The sequence below is a fragment of the Patella vulgata genome, chromosome 4, assembly GCF_932274485.2.
Source record: "Patella vulgata chromosome 4, xgPatVulg1.2, whole genome shotgun sequence".
Classification (NCBI taxonomy): Eukaryota; Metazoa; Mollusca; class Gastropoda; family Patellidae; genus Patella; species Patella vulgata.
The window spans coordinates 14733723-14749054 of NC_065882.2; the positions used below are offsets into that span (position 1 = coordinate 14733723).

General features: G+C 38.4%; 1 protein-coding gene across 1 annotated transcript in view; it reads right to left on the reverse strand.

Moving 5' to 3' along the window:
• Positions 1 to 11196: 11196 nt before the first annotated feature.
• LOC126818601 (kinase suppressor of Ras 2) overlaps positions 11197 to 15332 on the reverse strand; it is a 60895-nt gene continuing 56759 nt past the window's right edge. Inside the window, exons 9-10 of the mRNA XM_050546103.1 lie at positions 12345 to 12425; positions 11197 to 11500 (exon numbers count right to left, since the gene is read on the reverse strand). Of these exons, the coding sequence (XP_050402060.1) occupies positions 11429 to 11500; positions 12345 to 12425 (153 nt within the window). The 3' untranslated portion in view covers positions 11197 to 11428. The remainder of the gene's footprint in view (positions 11501 to 12344; positions 12426 to 15332) is intronic.

Genomic DNA, 15332 nt, shown 5'->3' on the forward strand with positions numbered 1-15332 from the left:
TTGTGTCAGTTTTATTTATTTTAAAACATCAATATGATGATTTTTGAGAATCTGCATTAATATTCGGTCTTTGGCATTCTTTATATTATATCCTTGGTTGTATATTGTCGCCACCCCTGTTGTCCGTCTGGCTGTCGGTCGGTCCGGCATTGTAGTCTTACACAATTGACTTAAAACTTAGACATGAGATAAAGAATCCTATTGATTCTCGAGGATTTCCGATGATTACTGCCTTTGTTGTATAATTTAGCCCACATCAATATCAATTTTTGTTCTTTGGAAACACTTTGCTGCCTTTTTCTTTGGGGATGATTTTTGGACCAGGAACTGTTCGCTAACTGCTTCTCATTTTGTTCTTTAGATAACAAACCTTAATCTCTCAACCTTCTGTGTTTCGAGATAAGATATGAGGCCATTACCTTCAACGTAGCACATGCGGGAGCGATTCGCACCCGGCATTTGTAAACAAAATAGACAATATTTTTAATAAAAACAACGATTGATTATTGTTATTTATAATATTTCTGCCAGACCCAACTACAATTAGGTATATAATCCTACCTGAAACGGGTACAAATCGTCGTTTTTAAAATCGAGTCGTTAAGCCCGTTACTAAGACCGCCATCTTTTTAAACGATACGCTGTCATCATGAAGGCGGGGCTAAATATAAGGCTTTTATAACAGCCAATCAATAGGGCAACCTAAAGCTCTGTAACTAAAGCTCTGTCAGACAAAAACAACACTTCATTAATTTAAACGCGAATATTTGGAGTTAGGCGACAGTTGTGCCACTACATTGGCCTCTGTAAGTTTAATTAATCATAATAGCATAAACTTATCTTATTTTAAAGATGTTACATGCATTAATAAAGAAATTGAGTTTGCCACTTGGAACTAAAGGCATCCAATCGTAGCTAAAAACAAACACAGCAGTATATCTCAACGTTTTTAGCTACGTTCTCGTAGCTACTTGTTCTTGTTCAAGGCCCCGTCAATTCTAGTTCAGCTCTGTTGAATATGTTGAATATGTTCTTCGATCTTGGTTAAGCTATAGATAGCTTCTGGATCGCTTTGATACTGTCTTGACTTCTTTCTGTGGGGTTTGCGCATATAATAATTATCGCGAACGACTACTATTTCAATTGCATTACACAAATTCACAGTTTTTGACTATATTAATGTTCGGTTCTCAATCTTAAGGTAGTTTTTGATTTTTTCAATATTTAATAACATGTTAGCTTGAATTTATTTTCTTCATTTTTCCAGGCTATATTTAGGTTTGACTTAAACTGATTGAGCGTACTTGAATTGGCCGCAAATGCTGGCAATGAATTCCAGTCATTTATAACTCTTATTGAAAATGAATATTTTCTAACATCTAGCCTTGCACGTATCTTTTGTAGTTTTAAATTGTGTCCTCTTGTTCTAGTGTCTTTATTTAGCTTTAGAATGTCCTTATTAACAATTGTGTCTTTTCCACTAAGAATCCTGTAGACCTGTATGACATCATAGTGTTTCCTGCGGTATTCTAGAGATGGAAGACCCAGACTGATTAGACGCTCACTATAAGAATGGTTTTGAAGTCCTAGCACTAGTTTCGATGCTCTTCGCTGTACGTTTTCTATTTGGATAATTTCTTTTTTTAAAAATGGATGCCAGACGCTAACAGCATATTCCAGATGCGGTCTTATAAGTGACTTGTATAATTGTAGAAAAATGTTTCGATCTAGGTTTGTGAAGGTCCTGCGTATCATTCCAAGCAATCTGTTGGCCTTTTTTTTATGTTATTGGCGATGTGTTGATCAAACTTTAGATTATCCTGAAATGTAATACCAAGGTCTTTTTCTTTGGAATCTTGATGTAATTCTAGTTGGGTTCCTGCTTTGCCCATTAAGTATTTCCTTTTTGAAATGTTGTATCCGTAGTGTATCGATTTACATTTGTCTGTGTTTAGTTGAACGTAGGTCTTATTACACTCGCCCAGTACGTTCAGGAATCGTCCTATTGAATCCTTGTCGAAACTGAAACCGCTTCCCAGTCAATTTTACTGGGCAACTTTTTACTGCTAAACGGGGGGGGGGGGGTCAATCCGTGTGAACGCCTGTACAATGTAAAGGAACATCTTAGAGACCTTGCTTACCTCGCTAGAGTCAGTATGAGCGACACAACACGCTGTTTTGACATTTTCAACAAAACATTGATAGCGACATGTGAGTGGGTATTGTTTTGGGGTTTTTTTTTATCAAGAATTCGATAAACTAAAAATTGCATTGATTTGGGCTTATTTATTCTACGTGCTCAAAACAATAGGCCTGTCGTGTAGCGGTGTTTCTATATTTTTCTCCGATATGCTATATAGGATAGATGGTATTGTTTCAGACACAACTTCAAGCCCAAGGTATAGTGAGTGGTCTCGGGTAGGCTACTGCGCTGGAGATATAAATAATTAATAAGCTTTCGATCAACTATAAAAATAATCTGTGCGGAAATTCTCAAAACCACCTAAACGGCCATTAGCAAAAGACGGGATATAACTTAAAGACTATATGCGTCATTTTAGCGCTATATGAATCCCTTGCAAAAAACAATATTGTGAATGTTGGATCTCAAATAGAAATAGCAGTTTAAAAATATTTCAATTTTGTTCAGTATATATAAAGATATGTTGAGTTGAAATTTCATCGATCTATATATTATGGTGCTTCATATGTAATAAGTCCGCCGCAGGATTTATTTTCCGTGAACCAGTTGGAGGAGCTGTTTTAAATCGGAGTAAATCTAAGCCGGGAAATTATTCATACTTCTCGCAGTGTTTCGTTTGATTATACTTAATCCCACTTAACACTGCTGTAAAGGAAGCAAATTTCTGTTCCAAATTAACAACAAATATCTAACTGCGTAAGAATATCATTACGCTTTAAACAGAGCTCCAAATTGGACCAAATATGTTTACATAACGTCACGTCATGACTCACGATTTCATTATGCCCAATTAACAAGACTATAGCAGAAAAACAAATTGCGTGACAAACGAGGCTATCAAAACGAATACAAAGTAAACAATACTGTTTGGAGACGAACAATACTTTCACCGTTTTTAATACCTTAAATCACTGTACAAAGTTTTAGGGAAGACCCCAAATTAAACGAAGGGCTGTCATGTTGCTGTACTTGCTGTAAATTTGATTGAACGGGAAGAATAGACACACTCCCTCAAAAGCTCAAGTATCAGAAGTCAATCCAGCAATGGCCAGAGAGGGATTTCTCGGACATTGCTTCAGGAATATGGAAATTATTTGGTATTTTGATTTTATTTGCTTAAAGGCTCAATACCACTCTTGTTGTAACTGAATAATATGTCCCAATCTTTATTCTGTTCAACAAATTGTACTATTTTACAATATTCCAATTAATTGGTGATATAAATTTCATCTTAACACACCTAATTTAAAAAATTGGAAAAATTCAACTAAATGATTTGAAAAGCCTGACGTAAAGCTTTTCAAATGTGACTTGGATTTAAAAATATTTTTGAACCCTCTGGACAAGTAAAATAGGATTTAATGGATAATTTACACATCAGGTCAGACACTAACACATCTAGTACTAATAATAAGGCTATTTTTTTTTATTTTCTTGGGCTGTCAAGCCAGCAAGAGTGTTATTGTCCCTTTAATCAAAGGTTAAATAATCAATACGAGTAGCCTACATTTTGCGCGGATTAGCGAGAAATTTGATATTTTAGCGAAAAATGCAAATGACGCATTGTAACTTTAAGCTATCGATCAATTATCAAGTAAGAGAAGGAGAATTGCACCACACAAACAAAACACATACGACATACCTGCAGACACGTTTGAAACACATTAAATCAAATGTGCCTTCTACCGTCAAGCTGGAGACTAAACAGTTTGGCATTGTTAAATATTGAAGGTGACTTTACTCAGAAATTCATCGATTCTTTTGGTGCAGCAAAGGCACGTAAACAACTAATTTAAAATGTGATATACATTGTAGGCCTAAACCCATTTTCCTGAAACAACGACTGCGAGTTTCACAACATCTGGCCGTTGCTTGTTTACTTCACAATTCTCGAACTTATAGCTATGTTATCTACAGACACGTGAGCAGTAGCGTCCAATCAGAGGTTGTGACATCGCGACCTCCATGAAAACCTTGACATTGAATGAACCTTGAACTTTGCAACTCGATTATCACAGGTAGACATTTTTCCTTGAAAGCGCGAGACTTAGTATTCGCGACGATCGAGGAATCTGATAGGCTCACAATTTGGGCTTGTACCCAATCGAAATTTGTGCCGCAATATGCAGGGTATTACGTGAAGGCATTGAGAAGATGTACGTAGTTAAAGCGAGATCAAGCCATCTATTGAAGATGGCCTAAACCTTTACCATTGAGTGATTTATATTTGTACTTACATGTTTAAACTACATTGCGTATTGAAAACACTAAAAAAAAAAAAATATGATTCAATTTTACTATAAACAGACATATAGTGTCTCGGGATTGTGCTATATACATGTACCTTTATCAATGGTTTGGATGGCCGAATGGTTATCTCGTGCACGCTGTATCATAAGGTCTGTCATTGAGTCAACTGGCGTACTGGTTTCGATTCCCCGGTTGTACGTGACAAGGAGTAGGGTCGCATGTCCAACCTCGTGGGGTTTCTCCGCGTCATCTCACTGCCAAAGACCCCTACGCGCAAGCGAATTATTAAATGACCTATAGTTTGTGTTGAGTGGACGTTAAACCCCATTTCTCTCTCTCTCTCTCTCTCTCTTTCTCGGTGTGTGTGTGTGTGTCTCTCTCTCTCCTCTCTCTCTCTCTCTCTCTCTCGCCACTGTTTGGGAGGTTGGATGGCTGAATGGTTAGCGTGCGCGCGCTGTATCATAAAGTCTGTCATTGAGTCGACTGGCGTGGTTTCGAATCCCTGGTTGTACGTGGCAAGGAGTAGGGTCGCCTGTCCAGCCTCGTGGGTTTTCTCCGGGTCCTCCGGTTTCATCCCACTGCTAAAGATCCTACGCGCAAGCGAATTATGTAAATAAAATTAAAACCATATGTTAGTCCCTAAATGACCTAGTTTGTGTCGAGTGGACGTTAAACCCCATCTCTCTCTCTCTCTCTCTCTCTCTCTCTCTACATGTATATATATATATATATATATATATATATATCTTTATCATCAGATGGTAGAATGGGGCGGGCATTCAAAGCGGGAGATATTGATATAGACATGTGATATCACAATACAATTAATGCTTTGCTTTCATCAAAATACATCCTAGCTGCTTATTCTCCCTATTATATTTGGTGTCATAATTGTGCAAAATTCTATTTTAGGCTTTTGTCAAGTTATCTGGAAAAAAATAAACGAATAGTTTATGTGATGAATTTTCTTGATATTTTGGTGTTTGGGGTTTAATGTCCTACTGTTCTGCTCCGATTGGACTAATGAAGACGGGCATACGCCATACAGTGTGCTATGAGGGAAATTTTTCCTGAACAGCGGCACTACGCCCTAGTCTTATATCGAATTCCAACTGCCAAGGGATCTTTTACTTGCACGCCAATGCGACACGGAACATAGAGATCAAGAATTTCTCAAAAATTGTCAAGGCCGGTGGCGGGGGGATCAGCCCCTGATATAACTTTAGGTAGGGGGTTGGCACGAGTTCCCATTTACTTAAGTATACGCCAGGGAAACCAAGGCTTGGGTAACCATTAAGGAAAATAAGCAAGCGCTTAGGGCATCATGGGAAGGATGGGGGGGGGCACCACGGAATTTTGTCTTTAATTACTGTTACCTTCTTTGTCTCAATATATCCCGGTTGGAGCTGACGTGCCATAAAACCACATTTCATTCATTCATTCATTCAAAAAAAGTAGGGGATATTCAGAAACAATACAGAACTGCGGAAATGCACTGCTGTTTTTATTAGAGGTAACCGGTGTATGTTAATAACAGGCCTACACGTGAACATAAACAGTTCATATGGGCGGCTTATCTGACGACCCCATTTCACTCGCAAAGAGATCCACCGTCAAAAGTGAAAATGGGCGTTTTTGATTTTTGTCTTAATGATGAGTAATTGCTCCACCAATCCTCAGACATTCAGCAATTCGTCGTGGCATGCTCCCAATCAACCGTCCAATCACGATTTGGGGCAATCTGACCCACTCCTCTTGCAGTGCCACGGCCAATTCTTGTAGTCTTGTCGGTTGACGTTGACGTCGACGAACACGTCTCCCGATCAAATTAAACGTAACACACTAAAGCAAAGATACGCTAAACAGTAAATCTTATGCAAGAAGTGGTAGGAAAGTAAACATTGATAGATAAACCAGCACGCGACAGTTTTCATCAACCCTTCCTTGAAGTGTCAAATTTGACAATGAACCCTCCCACGTGTATGGGGCTATTGTGTGTCGCATGTGCAGCTCAGTGGTTCTGTTGGGGCGATAAGTTCTTCATCTGTGAACATACTCTCAAAGCATGTCAAGTCTCCATGACTATTTATCATATCGCAACCTGCATTTCAATATCCCCTACTCTTTTTGAAGAGTATATAAAACCACAGAAAAACTCTAACCACGTGTTTAACGGAGAGAGAGAGAGAGAGAGAGAGAGAGAGAGAGATGGGGTTTAACGTCCACTCTACACAAACTAGGTCATTTCGGGACTAACATATGGTTCAATTTTATTTTCATAATTCGCTTGCGCGTAGGGGTCTTTAGCCGTGGGAGGAAACCGGAGGACCCGGAGAAAACCCACGAAGTTGGACAGGCGACCCTACTCCTTGTCACGTACAACCGGGGATTCGAAACCACGCCAGTTGACTCGATGACATGCTTTATGATACAGCACGCACGTGCTAACCATTCGGCCATCCAACCCCCCGTGTTTAACGGATTGTTTATGGTTTATAATTGTTTACATTTTCAATTGTATATATGGGGTCAAAATATATTCTTATAGGTCTTAATTCGGCACGACTGGATCCCCATGCACATTAATCCGACATTGAAGAAAGGGTCAAAGCGTTACAGGGGGGGGGGGGGGGGTACGTGCGGGCGATTTTTACATTTTTAAAAAAAAAATAATCTTTTAGTTCTCGACATTTCTCTGGCACTCTAGACCCACCCTTTGAAGCCTTACAGCCACAGGGGCACAATGCAGCTATTGGTACAACGATATCTTTTTTAATTAATCTCTCCGGTGCACAGAACAGCCGCATTACATACCAGTGACTGATAAAAACCACGCCAGTGCGGACGAGTTTTCTTTGATTATGTAATTATGTGAAGACTTCCAGACGAGTTAGAAACGACATTATCGTAATTTTTCGGAGCAAGACACTCACACAAACGGTTTTGCTTTGAGCGCCGGATGTTTGTTGACACATCAGAGTCCTAACAGAGCAGGTGATTTCCTTCTAAATAGCAGACGCCACGTGCTAGATTACTTTCAACACGAGATAGACTGATATGTCATCAACCAAATGCCTTTTAGAGATTCATTATTTATCAATTATTTAGATATTTCCCTGTAGCAATGATAACGATCAGAGTAGAAACAAGACTCTCAGACATAAAGGGGGATCACGTGGCTAAGTGGGTAAGACGCTGGCTCGCTAGCCTGGAGGTCGGGTGTTCGATCCCAGCATTGGCCGAGAACGTTCATCCAGATTTTCCGGCGTGATTTCCCCTTGTCAGTGAAGCAGGGCGGAGGGCCTGACAAGGACAGCTGTCTAGTCGTTCGGATGGGACGAAAAACCGAGGTCCCGTGTACATATTGGCGTGCACGTAAAAAATCCCTTGACAGTTGGAATTCGATATAAGAGTAGGCCGTAGCGCCGCTGCCCGGGCAAAATTTCCCTCATAGCACACTGTATGGCGTATGCCCGTCTTCATTAGCCCAGTTTAGGAGCAGAACAGTAGGACGTTAGACCCTATTTCATTTCATTTCATGGCTGTTCTGTTCGATCTGGTTGGTTGTCCAAAAATAGGTCTAACTTGAGCACTTTAGATAATAAGGTTGGCCTTTGAGTCAATTGGCGTGGTTTTGATACCAGGGAGTGGGGTTGCCTGTCCAACCTCGTGGGTTTTCTTTGGGTCCCCTGTTTTCCTCTGCTGCTAAAGAAATAAACGTGTACAATATATTAGTACCGAAGTGACCTAATTTGTGTCGAGTGGGCGTTATATAACCACAATCTCTCTCTCTCTCTCTCTCTCTCTCTCTCTTTGCCCACATTGTGATCATCGTAATTTTCACAAAAAAATGTCTACTGACAAAATATATTTTTGGTTAAAGATTTATTTTATTTTTTAAAAAGTAAACCCAACAACATTCAACAATAATATCATATCAATTAATTCATCAGAAATAAATAATATTGGAAAAAAATGACAAATGTCAAAGACGAGAATAACATTGTGGGATGTTCAGCTGGATCGTTTCCGAATTTTAATGGCCGTACCTTTTTGATGTTGGAAAAAGGTGTCATGTCATTGATAGGTTGTCGGCGTTTGCCATGACCACAGTCATACCGACATACATCGGAATCATTCACGTGAGCTGTACCCTATGTTCCTGAAGCAACGACTGTGAGTTTTCAGCATTTAGCCGTTGCTAGATTAATCTGAAATTCCCAAACTTTTAGGTACATTATCCCTCTTTACCACAGACGTGATACAAACACATAACGAAATAGATTAGTTTAAAGCAGTTGAAAGCTGTTTTTGTTAGCTGAAAAACACACGGAAAACCAAAAAAATGTAACCTTACTAGCATAATGGAAGGATAGAAATGTAAATTAGAAAGGCTTGGACTAAGGCGTGAAGTGGATCATATCATAACCATAGTGGAAAAATTCCCCGCCCCCCTCCCTGTCCCTTGGCTCGTACGCCTATGCAAATTGAACGGTTAACCTAAATTGATATCATTTCACTTACCAAGTGACAACCGTGGCTTGACACCAAAGAGATTTCTATTTATAATCAATTTATTTTCAGTAAGTCTACAGTTTTTGTAACTGAAAGAGACAGGAATGAAATAAAACTGGTGTTTATTGTCGTTACGACACTTTCCTGAAAAAATATGAGTGGACTAAAATTCTATTCTGTCTGGTCTTTCAGATAATTAATAATATTATGGCAATGGCATCGACGTAAAGTCTCTAAGAATCGTTATCGTCTAGAGTCAGACTCACAGAGTAATAAAGTGTTCGCGTCACCATTTGATCTTTCTAATAAACATTGTCCAGTATTTTATTTTGTGGTATAATTTCATCGTTGATTAAAGATAAATACATGGCTGGATTAATAGTGTTTAACACGTCAACGATATTCACACCTCGTTACAACGTTTTATTAAACGTCACACTCTCGTCTTCTTTAAGACGGACCCGTCTAAACTCCATTACATTTCATTTCAGTTAAGAAAGTCACTCATGTCTTTTTAGGAAGCCACACCGCGTTCTCTTTTAAAAGCGCCACATCATGTTTTTAAAAAAATAAAAAAAAAAAAATAAAAATAACGCCTCTTTTAAGAACGTCAGGCCACGTCTTTTAAGAACACCACACCACGCCTTTTTAAGAACGCCACACCAAGTCCTTTTAAGAACACCACACCCACGTCTTTTTTAATAACGCCACACCTCGTCCTAATAAGAACGTCACACCGCGTCCTTTTAAGAACGCCACACCCACGTCTTTTTTAAGAACGCCACACCTCGTCCTTATAAGAACGTCACACCGCGTCCTTTGAAGATTAACGCCTCATTTACATTAGAACCATATGGATACTGTGTCTACGTGTGTGTAAGATTTAACATCCCAGCGTCCCTTTACCATTAACATTTACATTAGTTTTAGGACCATCACACCCATGCCTTGTTATGATTAAGGTCGTGCTCAAGTCCTTGTAGAAGAGTAAACACAACGTACATTTAAGAAAACCCACACATTAGATTAATGTTTCATTTACGGGCGTATTAGTAAGCTTAACATGCTTGTTACTTCGTATTAGAGCTATAAACGTCGCGTACGTATCTTTAAGATTAACGCTTCGACGTCTTTTTTTTTTTAAAACGCCTGGCACTTAGATTCCAGACTGAATGTCTGTTTTTGGTTAATACGTCATGCCTGACAGTTAATACGTATCACTAATGTTCATATGAAATGTCTGTCTTACGTTTTGTTTAGAACTAACGTTTTCCTTACGCTTTGTTTAGAAATCGCCTGTCCTACGTTTTGTTTGGAACTAACGTCCCCTTTACGTTCTGTTTAGAACTAACGCCCCACTATTGCCACCATGTCACGTAGTTTTTTTTATAATTAAGCTCTGACTAATGTTAATACGTAACTTACGTTTTGTTTAGACCTAACGCATTCCTTTTGTTTCGTTTAGAACTAACGTCTCATTAATGTCACCATGTCACGTACGTTTCGTTCAGAACTAACGTCTCACTAATGTCACCATGTCACGCACGTTTCGCTTAGAACTAACGTCTCTCTAATGTCACCATGTCACGCACGTTAGATAGAACTAACGCCTCGCTAATATTACCATGTCACACACGTTTCGTTTAGAACTAACGTCTCTCTAATGTCACCATGTCACGCACGTTTCGTTTAGAACTAACGTCTCACTAATGTCACCATGTCACGTACGTTTGATAGAATCAAAGTCTCCCTAATGTTAACAAGTCACTTACGTCTTTTGTAACTAATTCCAATATGTCATTTACGTTTTATAGAATTAGGGTCTAACCAATGTCAGTTACGATTTTCAGAACTAACGGCAATATGGCAGGCCAACGTCTCACTACATGTAGTTTCAATATGTCACTTATACTTTATTTTAACACGAGCTTCTCACAAATGTCAACATGTCACGTGTTTACTTTTGGGATATTTTAACGACCTGACTTGTTGTGAACACAGTTATATAATTGTTCAATTAAGCACACTGCCTCTTTTTAATACCATCTTTGGCTATATGCGGATATTTCCATAAGTTTTGAAGAGTGACAGTTTGCGTACCATCCACTTTTAAGTAAGTTTTGAAGAGTGACAGTTTGGGTACCATCCAAGTGGATGGTACCCAAACTGTCACTTTTCAAAATTTATGGAAATATCCGCATATAGCTAAAAACATCTTATTTGTCCGCACCACAGGTGGCGTCTTTATCTTTCAAAAAGCTAAAGCTTAACGCTTCCTGTTTTTAGAATGGCAACTGGGATTCGTTGGTATTGGATTAAAATCGTTTATCACAATAATTACGTCCCCGAATGTATAACGACGATCAAGTTTGATCTAACTGGTTTTATGAAAGAAAAACAGAATTTAAGCTCTCTGGTCCCACGCAAAATATCCACCAATCAGAATAAGCGTTGCACTTTTTATAAGTGTTTCTTTCCCAGTGTATGTAATCTTTCCGGTTCCGAGGAGCTGTGGCGTTTATGAAGTGGGAACTAAAAAAATAATAACGTACAATACAGGAAAATTGCACAACAATACATACACTGTAAAAAATATCATTTTTTTATGTGGCCGAATTCCATAGTTTAACACTTTTTTTCAGTTAATCGATGGGGGGTTTTTTGTTGAGAAATTATGTTAAAAGTGTGAATTATTTCTTCAAATTACGTGTTTTATGTATTTCTATGGAATATTCAGTATTAAACAGCAAATTTCCGTCAAATTGAGGGATAAAGTGTTTTATTCCCTTCCCTGCTGTCATGTAACTAAAAACAACATAAACATGAAAAAGAAATAAAATTAGACCTAATTTAAAATCCTCAATGTCTAACTCTTATTCTGGCAAGCAAATATGGAGGATTTATTACCGTTACATCCTTAAACAACGCCAGATCTTGATTTTGCTCTATTACGTCAAACCCTAGCTGTTGCCCTATGTTACACCCTTAAACTACGTCAGACCGTGATTTTGTTCTATTACGTCAGACCCTAGCTGTTGCCCTATGTTACATCCTTAAACTACGCCAGACCTTAACTCTGTTCTATTACGTCAGACCCTAGTTGTTCCCCTATGTTACACCCTTAAACTACGTGAGACCGTGATTTTGTTCTATTACGCCAGACCCTAGCTGTTGCTCTATGTTACACCCTTAAACTACGTCAGACCGTGATTTTGTTCTATTACGCCAGACCCTATAGCTGTTGCCCTATGTTACACCTTTAAACTACGCCATACCTTGACTTTGTTCTATTACGTCAGACCCTAGTTGTTCCCCTATGTTACACCCTTAAACTACGTGAGACCCTGACTGACAAATACATAATCCAACCACTTACATTTTTCAACAATTGTTTGCTGAGTTCAGAAAATTCTGGCCTGTGGAATGGTTCTTGGCACCAACAACCGTTCATTAATTTCTGTAAAAATAAACAAACGAAAATAACGATCGTTATTATAATAGGTCTAACGGGGGAAAAACGGGTTGAAGTATCTGTTGAGATTTGACGATTGAGGAGGTCTAGATAAACAACAAACGGACGGTCATCGATCATTTTTACAGAAAATTAAAATAGTGTATTTATCCGGTTTAAAGATAGACACACACTGTGGGTTATTTCTCTCCATCGGCAAGAATTACAATATTTCAAGCACGACTCTTAAGACAGTGAAATGAAATGGGCGTGATCCTACGTTTCTGCACAACTCCGGGTTAATAAAGAGGGAATACGCCACACAGTCACAATTTTTATCCGATTTTGACGAAAATTGAAAAATAGATCTATCTCCCAAAGATCTCGGTTCCTTTCGACAATTATTGGCATGTATTGTACCATAACTTCATGGATTATGGTCCCTGATTGCACGAAAAATTATGTCTTTAGCTTGTGGACACTCTAGAGGTCACAATTGTCATCTGATTTTGATGAAACTTGAAATTTATGTTTATATCCCAAAGATCTTTGTTCCTTTCGATATTGGCGTATGTCGGATCGCAACTTCCTGAATTATGGCCCTTGATTGTACGAAAAATCACGTTTTCAGCTTGTGGTCCCTCTAGAGGTCACAAATTTACCCGATTTAAAAAAACAGAACAAAAAACGTTTGAATATATCACTCCTACACACTGACGTGCACGTAACAGATCCCTTGACAGTTGGAATTCGAAATAAGAGTAAGCTGTATTACCGCTGTTTCGGAAAACTTCCCCCATGGCCCCAATCAATGCAGTAAAATAGGACATTAAACCCCACATCATCTCCACATTTCAAGATAATACGTTAATTTCCCACGGAGATATTAGGATTTTCGTTCCTCCTTTAAAAAATATCTGCCTTGCCATACACCACTATACGCAATTTTGACAGCTCACCGATGTTATCTTAATTTAATCAAAAAATGGGACGATTTTATTTTTGAAATAAAGCACAGTGTCAATCAATCTGATTAAAACACAGATCTGTATTTCGTTTCGTTTTTTTATACTTTCTATGGCCTACACTACATGGAGATCTGACAAGTTGTACCCGAAGATCGTGTCAGGGTCGTATGAGCGGCTTTTGACCAGATGACGTCAGACATTGATTAATCAATCTGCTTTGACGTTTCTAGTGGTTTACCCACAGTTCCGTTCATGGCACCCGAATAAGTCGCCGTAACAGACCGTTTCAATGGCTTGTCCCTCACTTCAACCAAAACGCCAGTAATATAACAACTCTTCCAGATCCTAGTGTAGTAAAGACAAGTAAAACGAAATTTTGAACTTTAAAAAACGAAACGAAATAGGATCTGTGTTTTAATCAGATTGAGTGTTAATAATTGATAATTGAACAAAATATTATGTCTGGTATTGATATGAGCCCAGACTAAATGCTTTTACATAAAAACTGATTATGGGAGTATCCAATACTCTTAAATATAATTTGTGTTGAAATTTCAGAATATCATTTGTGATAAGAGTCCTTGGGAATATGTTTGATCGCCACCGATAGAAATGATCCAAAAACAAATCTATATCTGACTGCACAATAACATTGACCATATCACTTATATTTTCTAGTAATAAACTCCAGTATTATCTATTGTCCAGACAGACTTATTTGATTAGATAAATTAGACAAATATTAAAAGATGAAATGAATCGGGGTTATAACGTCTTACTTTTCAGCACCGACCGGGCTAATGTAGACGGGCTTACTCCATGAGGTGCGCTATTGGGTAAATTGTGCCCGGACAGCGGCACCACGACCTACTGACGGCAAGGGTTCTTTTACATACACATCGGGCTTTTTGTCCCATCTCAAAGACTAGACACTGTTCTTGCCGGAAAATACTGAGAAAATTTCTCGGCTAACACCGAAACAGCACACGACACCTCCTGGTTACAGAACCAGCGTCTTACACACTGAGCCACCGCGGCTCCGCATAATTTTAAGATGCTCACCCCTCTCCCATGTACAAACTGTGTGATTTGGAATAAAAGTATATTCAAACTAATTTATCTATGAAAAGCTTGCTTCAAACTCCTCTCAAAATATTTTAATCTCAAGGAACAAGAGCGAGCCGCAAAAATATATTTTACTCATCCTTGTTTGTTACGTGACTTGATCGAAAGAGCTTGTGTATTTGTCGTTACTTGCTGTTGATTTACCATAAATATCGAAGCTTAAGTAAATTCAAGGATTATCCTCTGTGTTTAACCACAGTTTGCTGTACTGTGCGTTTTCTCAGAAGCGCAAGCCAATCGACCAAAACATACGAAACTCTTCCTGCGTCTAAGCCCCCCCCCCCCTTTTTTTAACTACAAAAAGGTTACTAGCCTATAACCCCCTTAATTTCTAATTAAACTGGCCCCAAACTGTACTGCACAAGGCTTAACATATAATAAACCAATTCATTTTAAAATGGCTGCCGAACCAGAATTAGAGCACGCACGTGATTTCATGTCATCTCAATAATACAGAAAAACTGTTCGGTAAGATAAGATTAAGATTTCAGTGTTCCACTCTTTACTATTTGTAACATAATTACTTATTTCCATGCAGACTGTGATGATATGTCTTGAAAATTTTGCAACTGAACCTAATTTTACTTGCGCAAAGCCTCGAATAGTGTATCAATTGAAGCTGTGAATAAGACAATTATCACGGCTCACAAATATTGCAGCTAGCTGACATGTTGTCAGTTAGTAATATTCATAAGGCCCCTGGATTTACGAAGATGGGTTTAGCTTTATTTAGATTAATTTGCTACTAATAAAGTATCTGTCATGAAAAATGACCTTTATCAAAGCTTTAGCTCTTTAAGTCGATTTCCACTTTAATCAA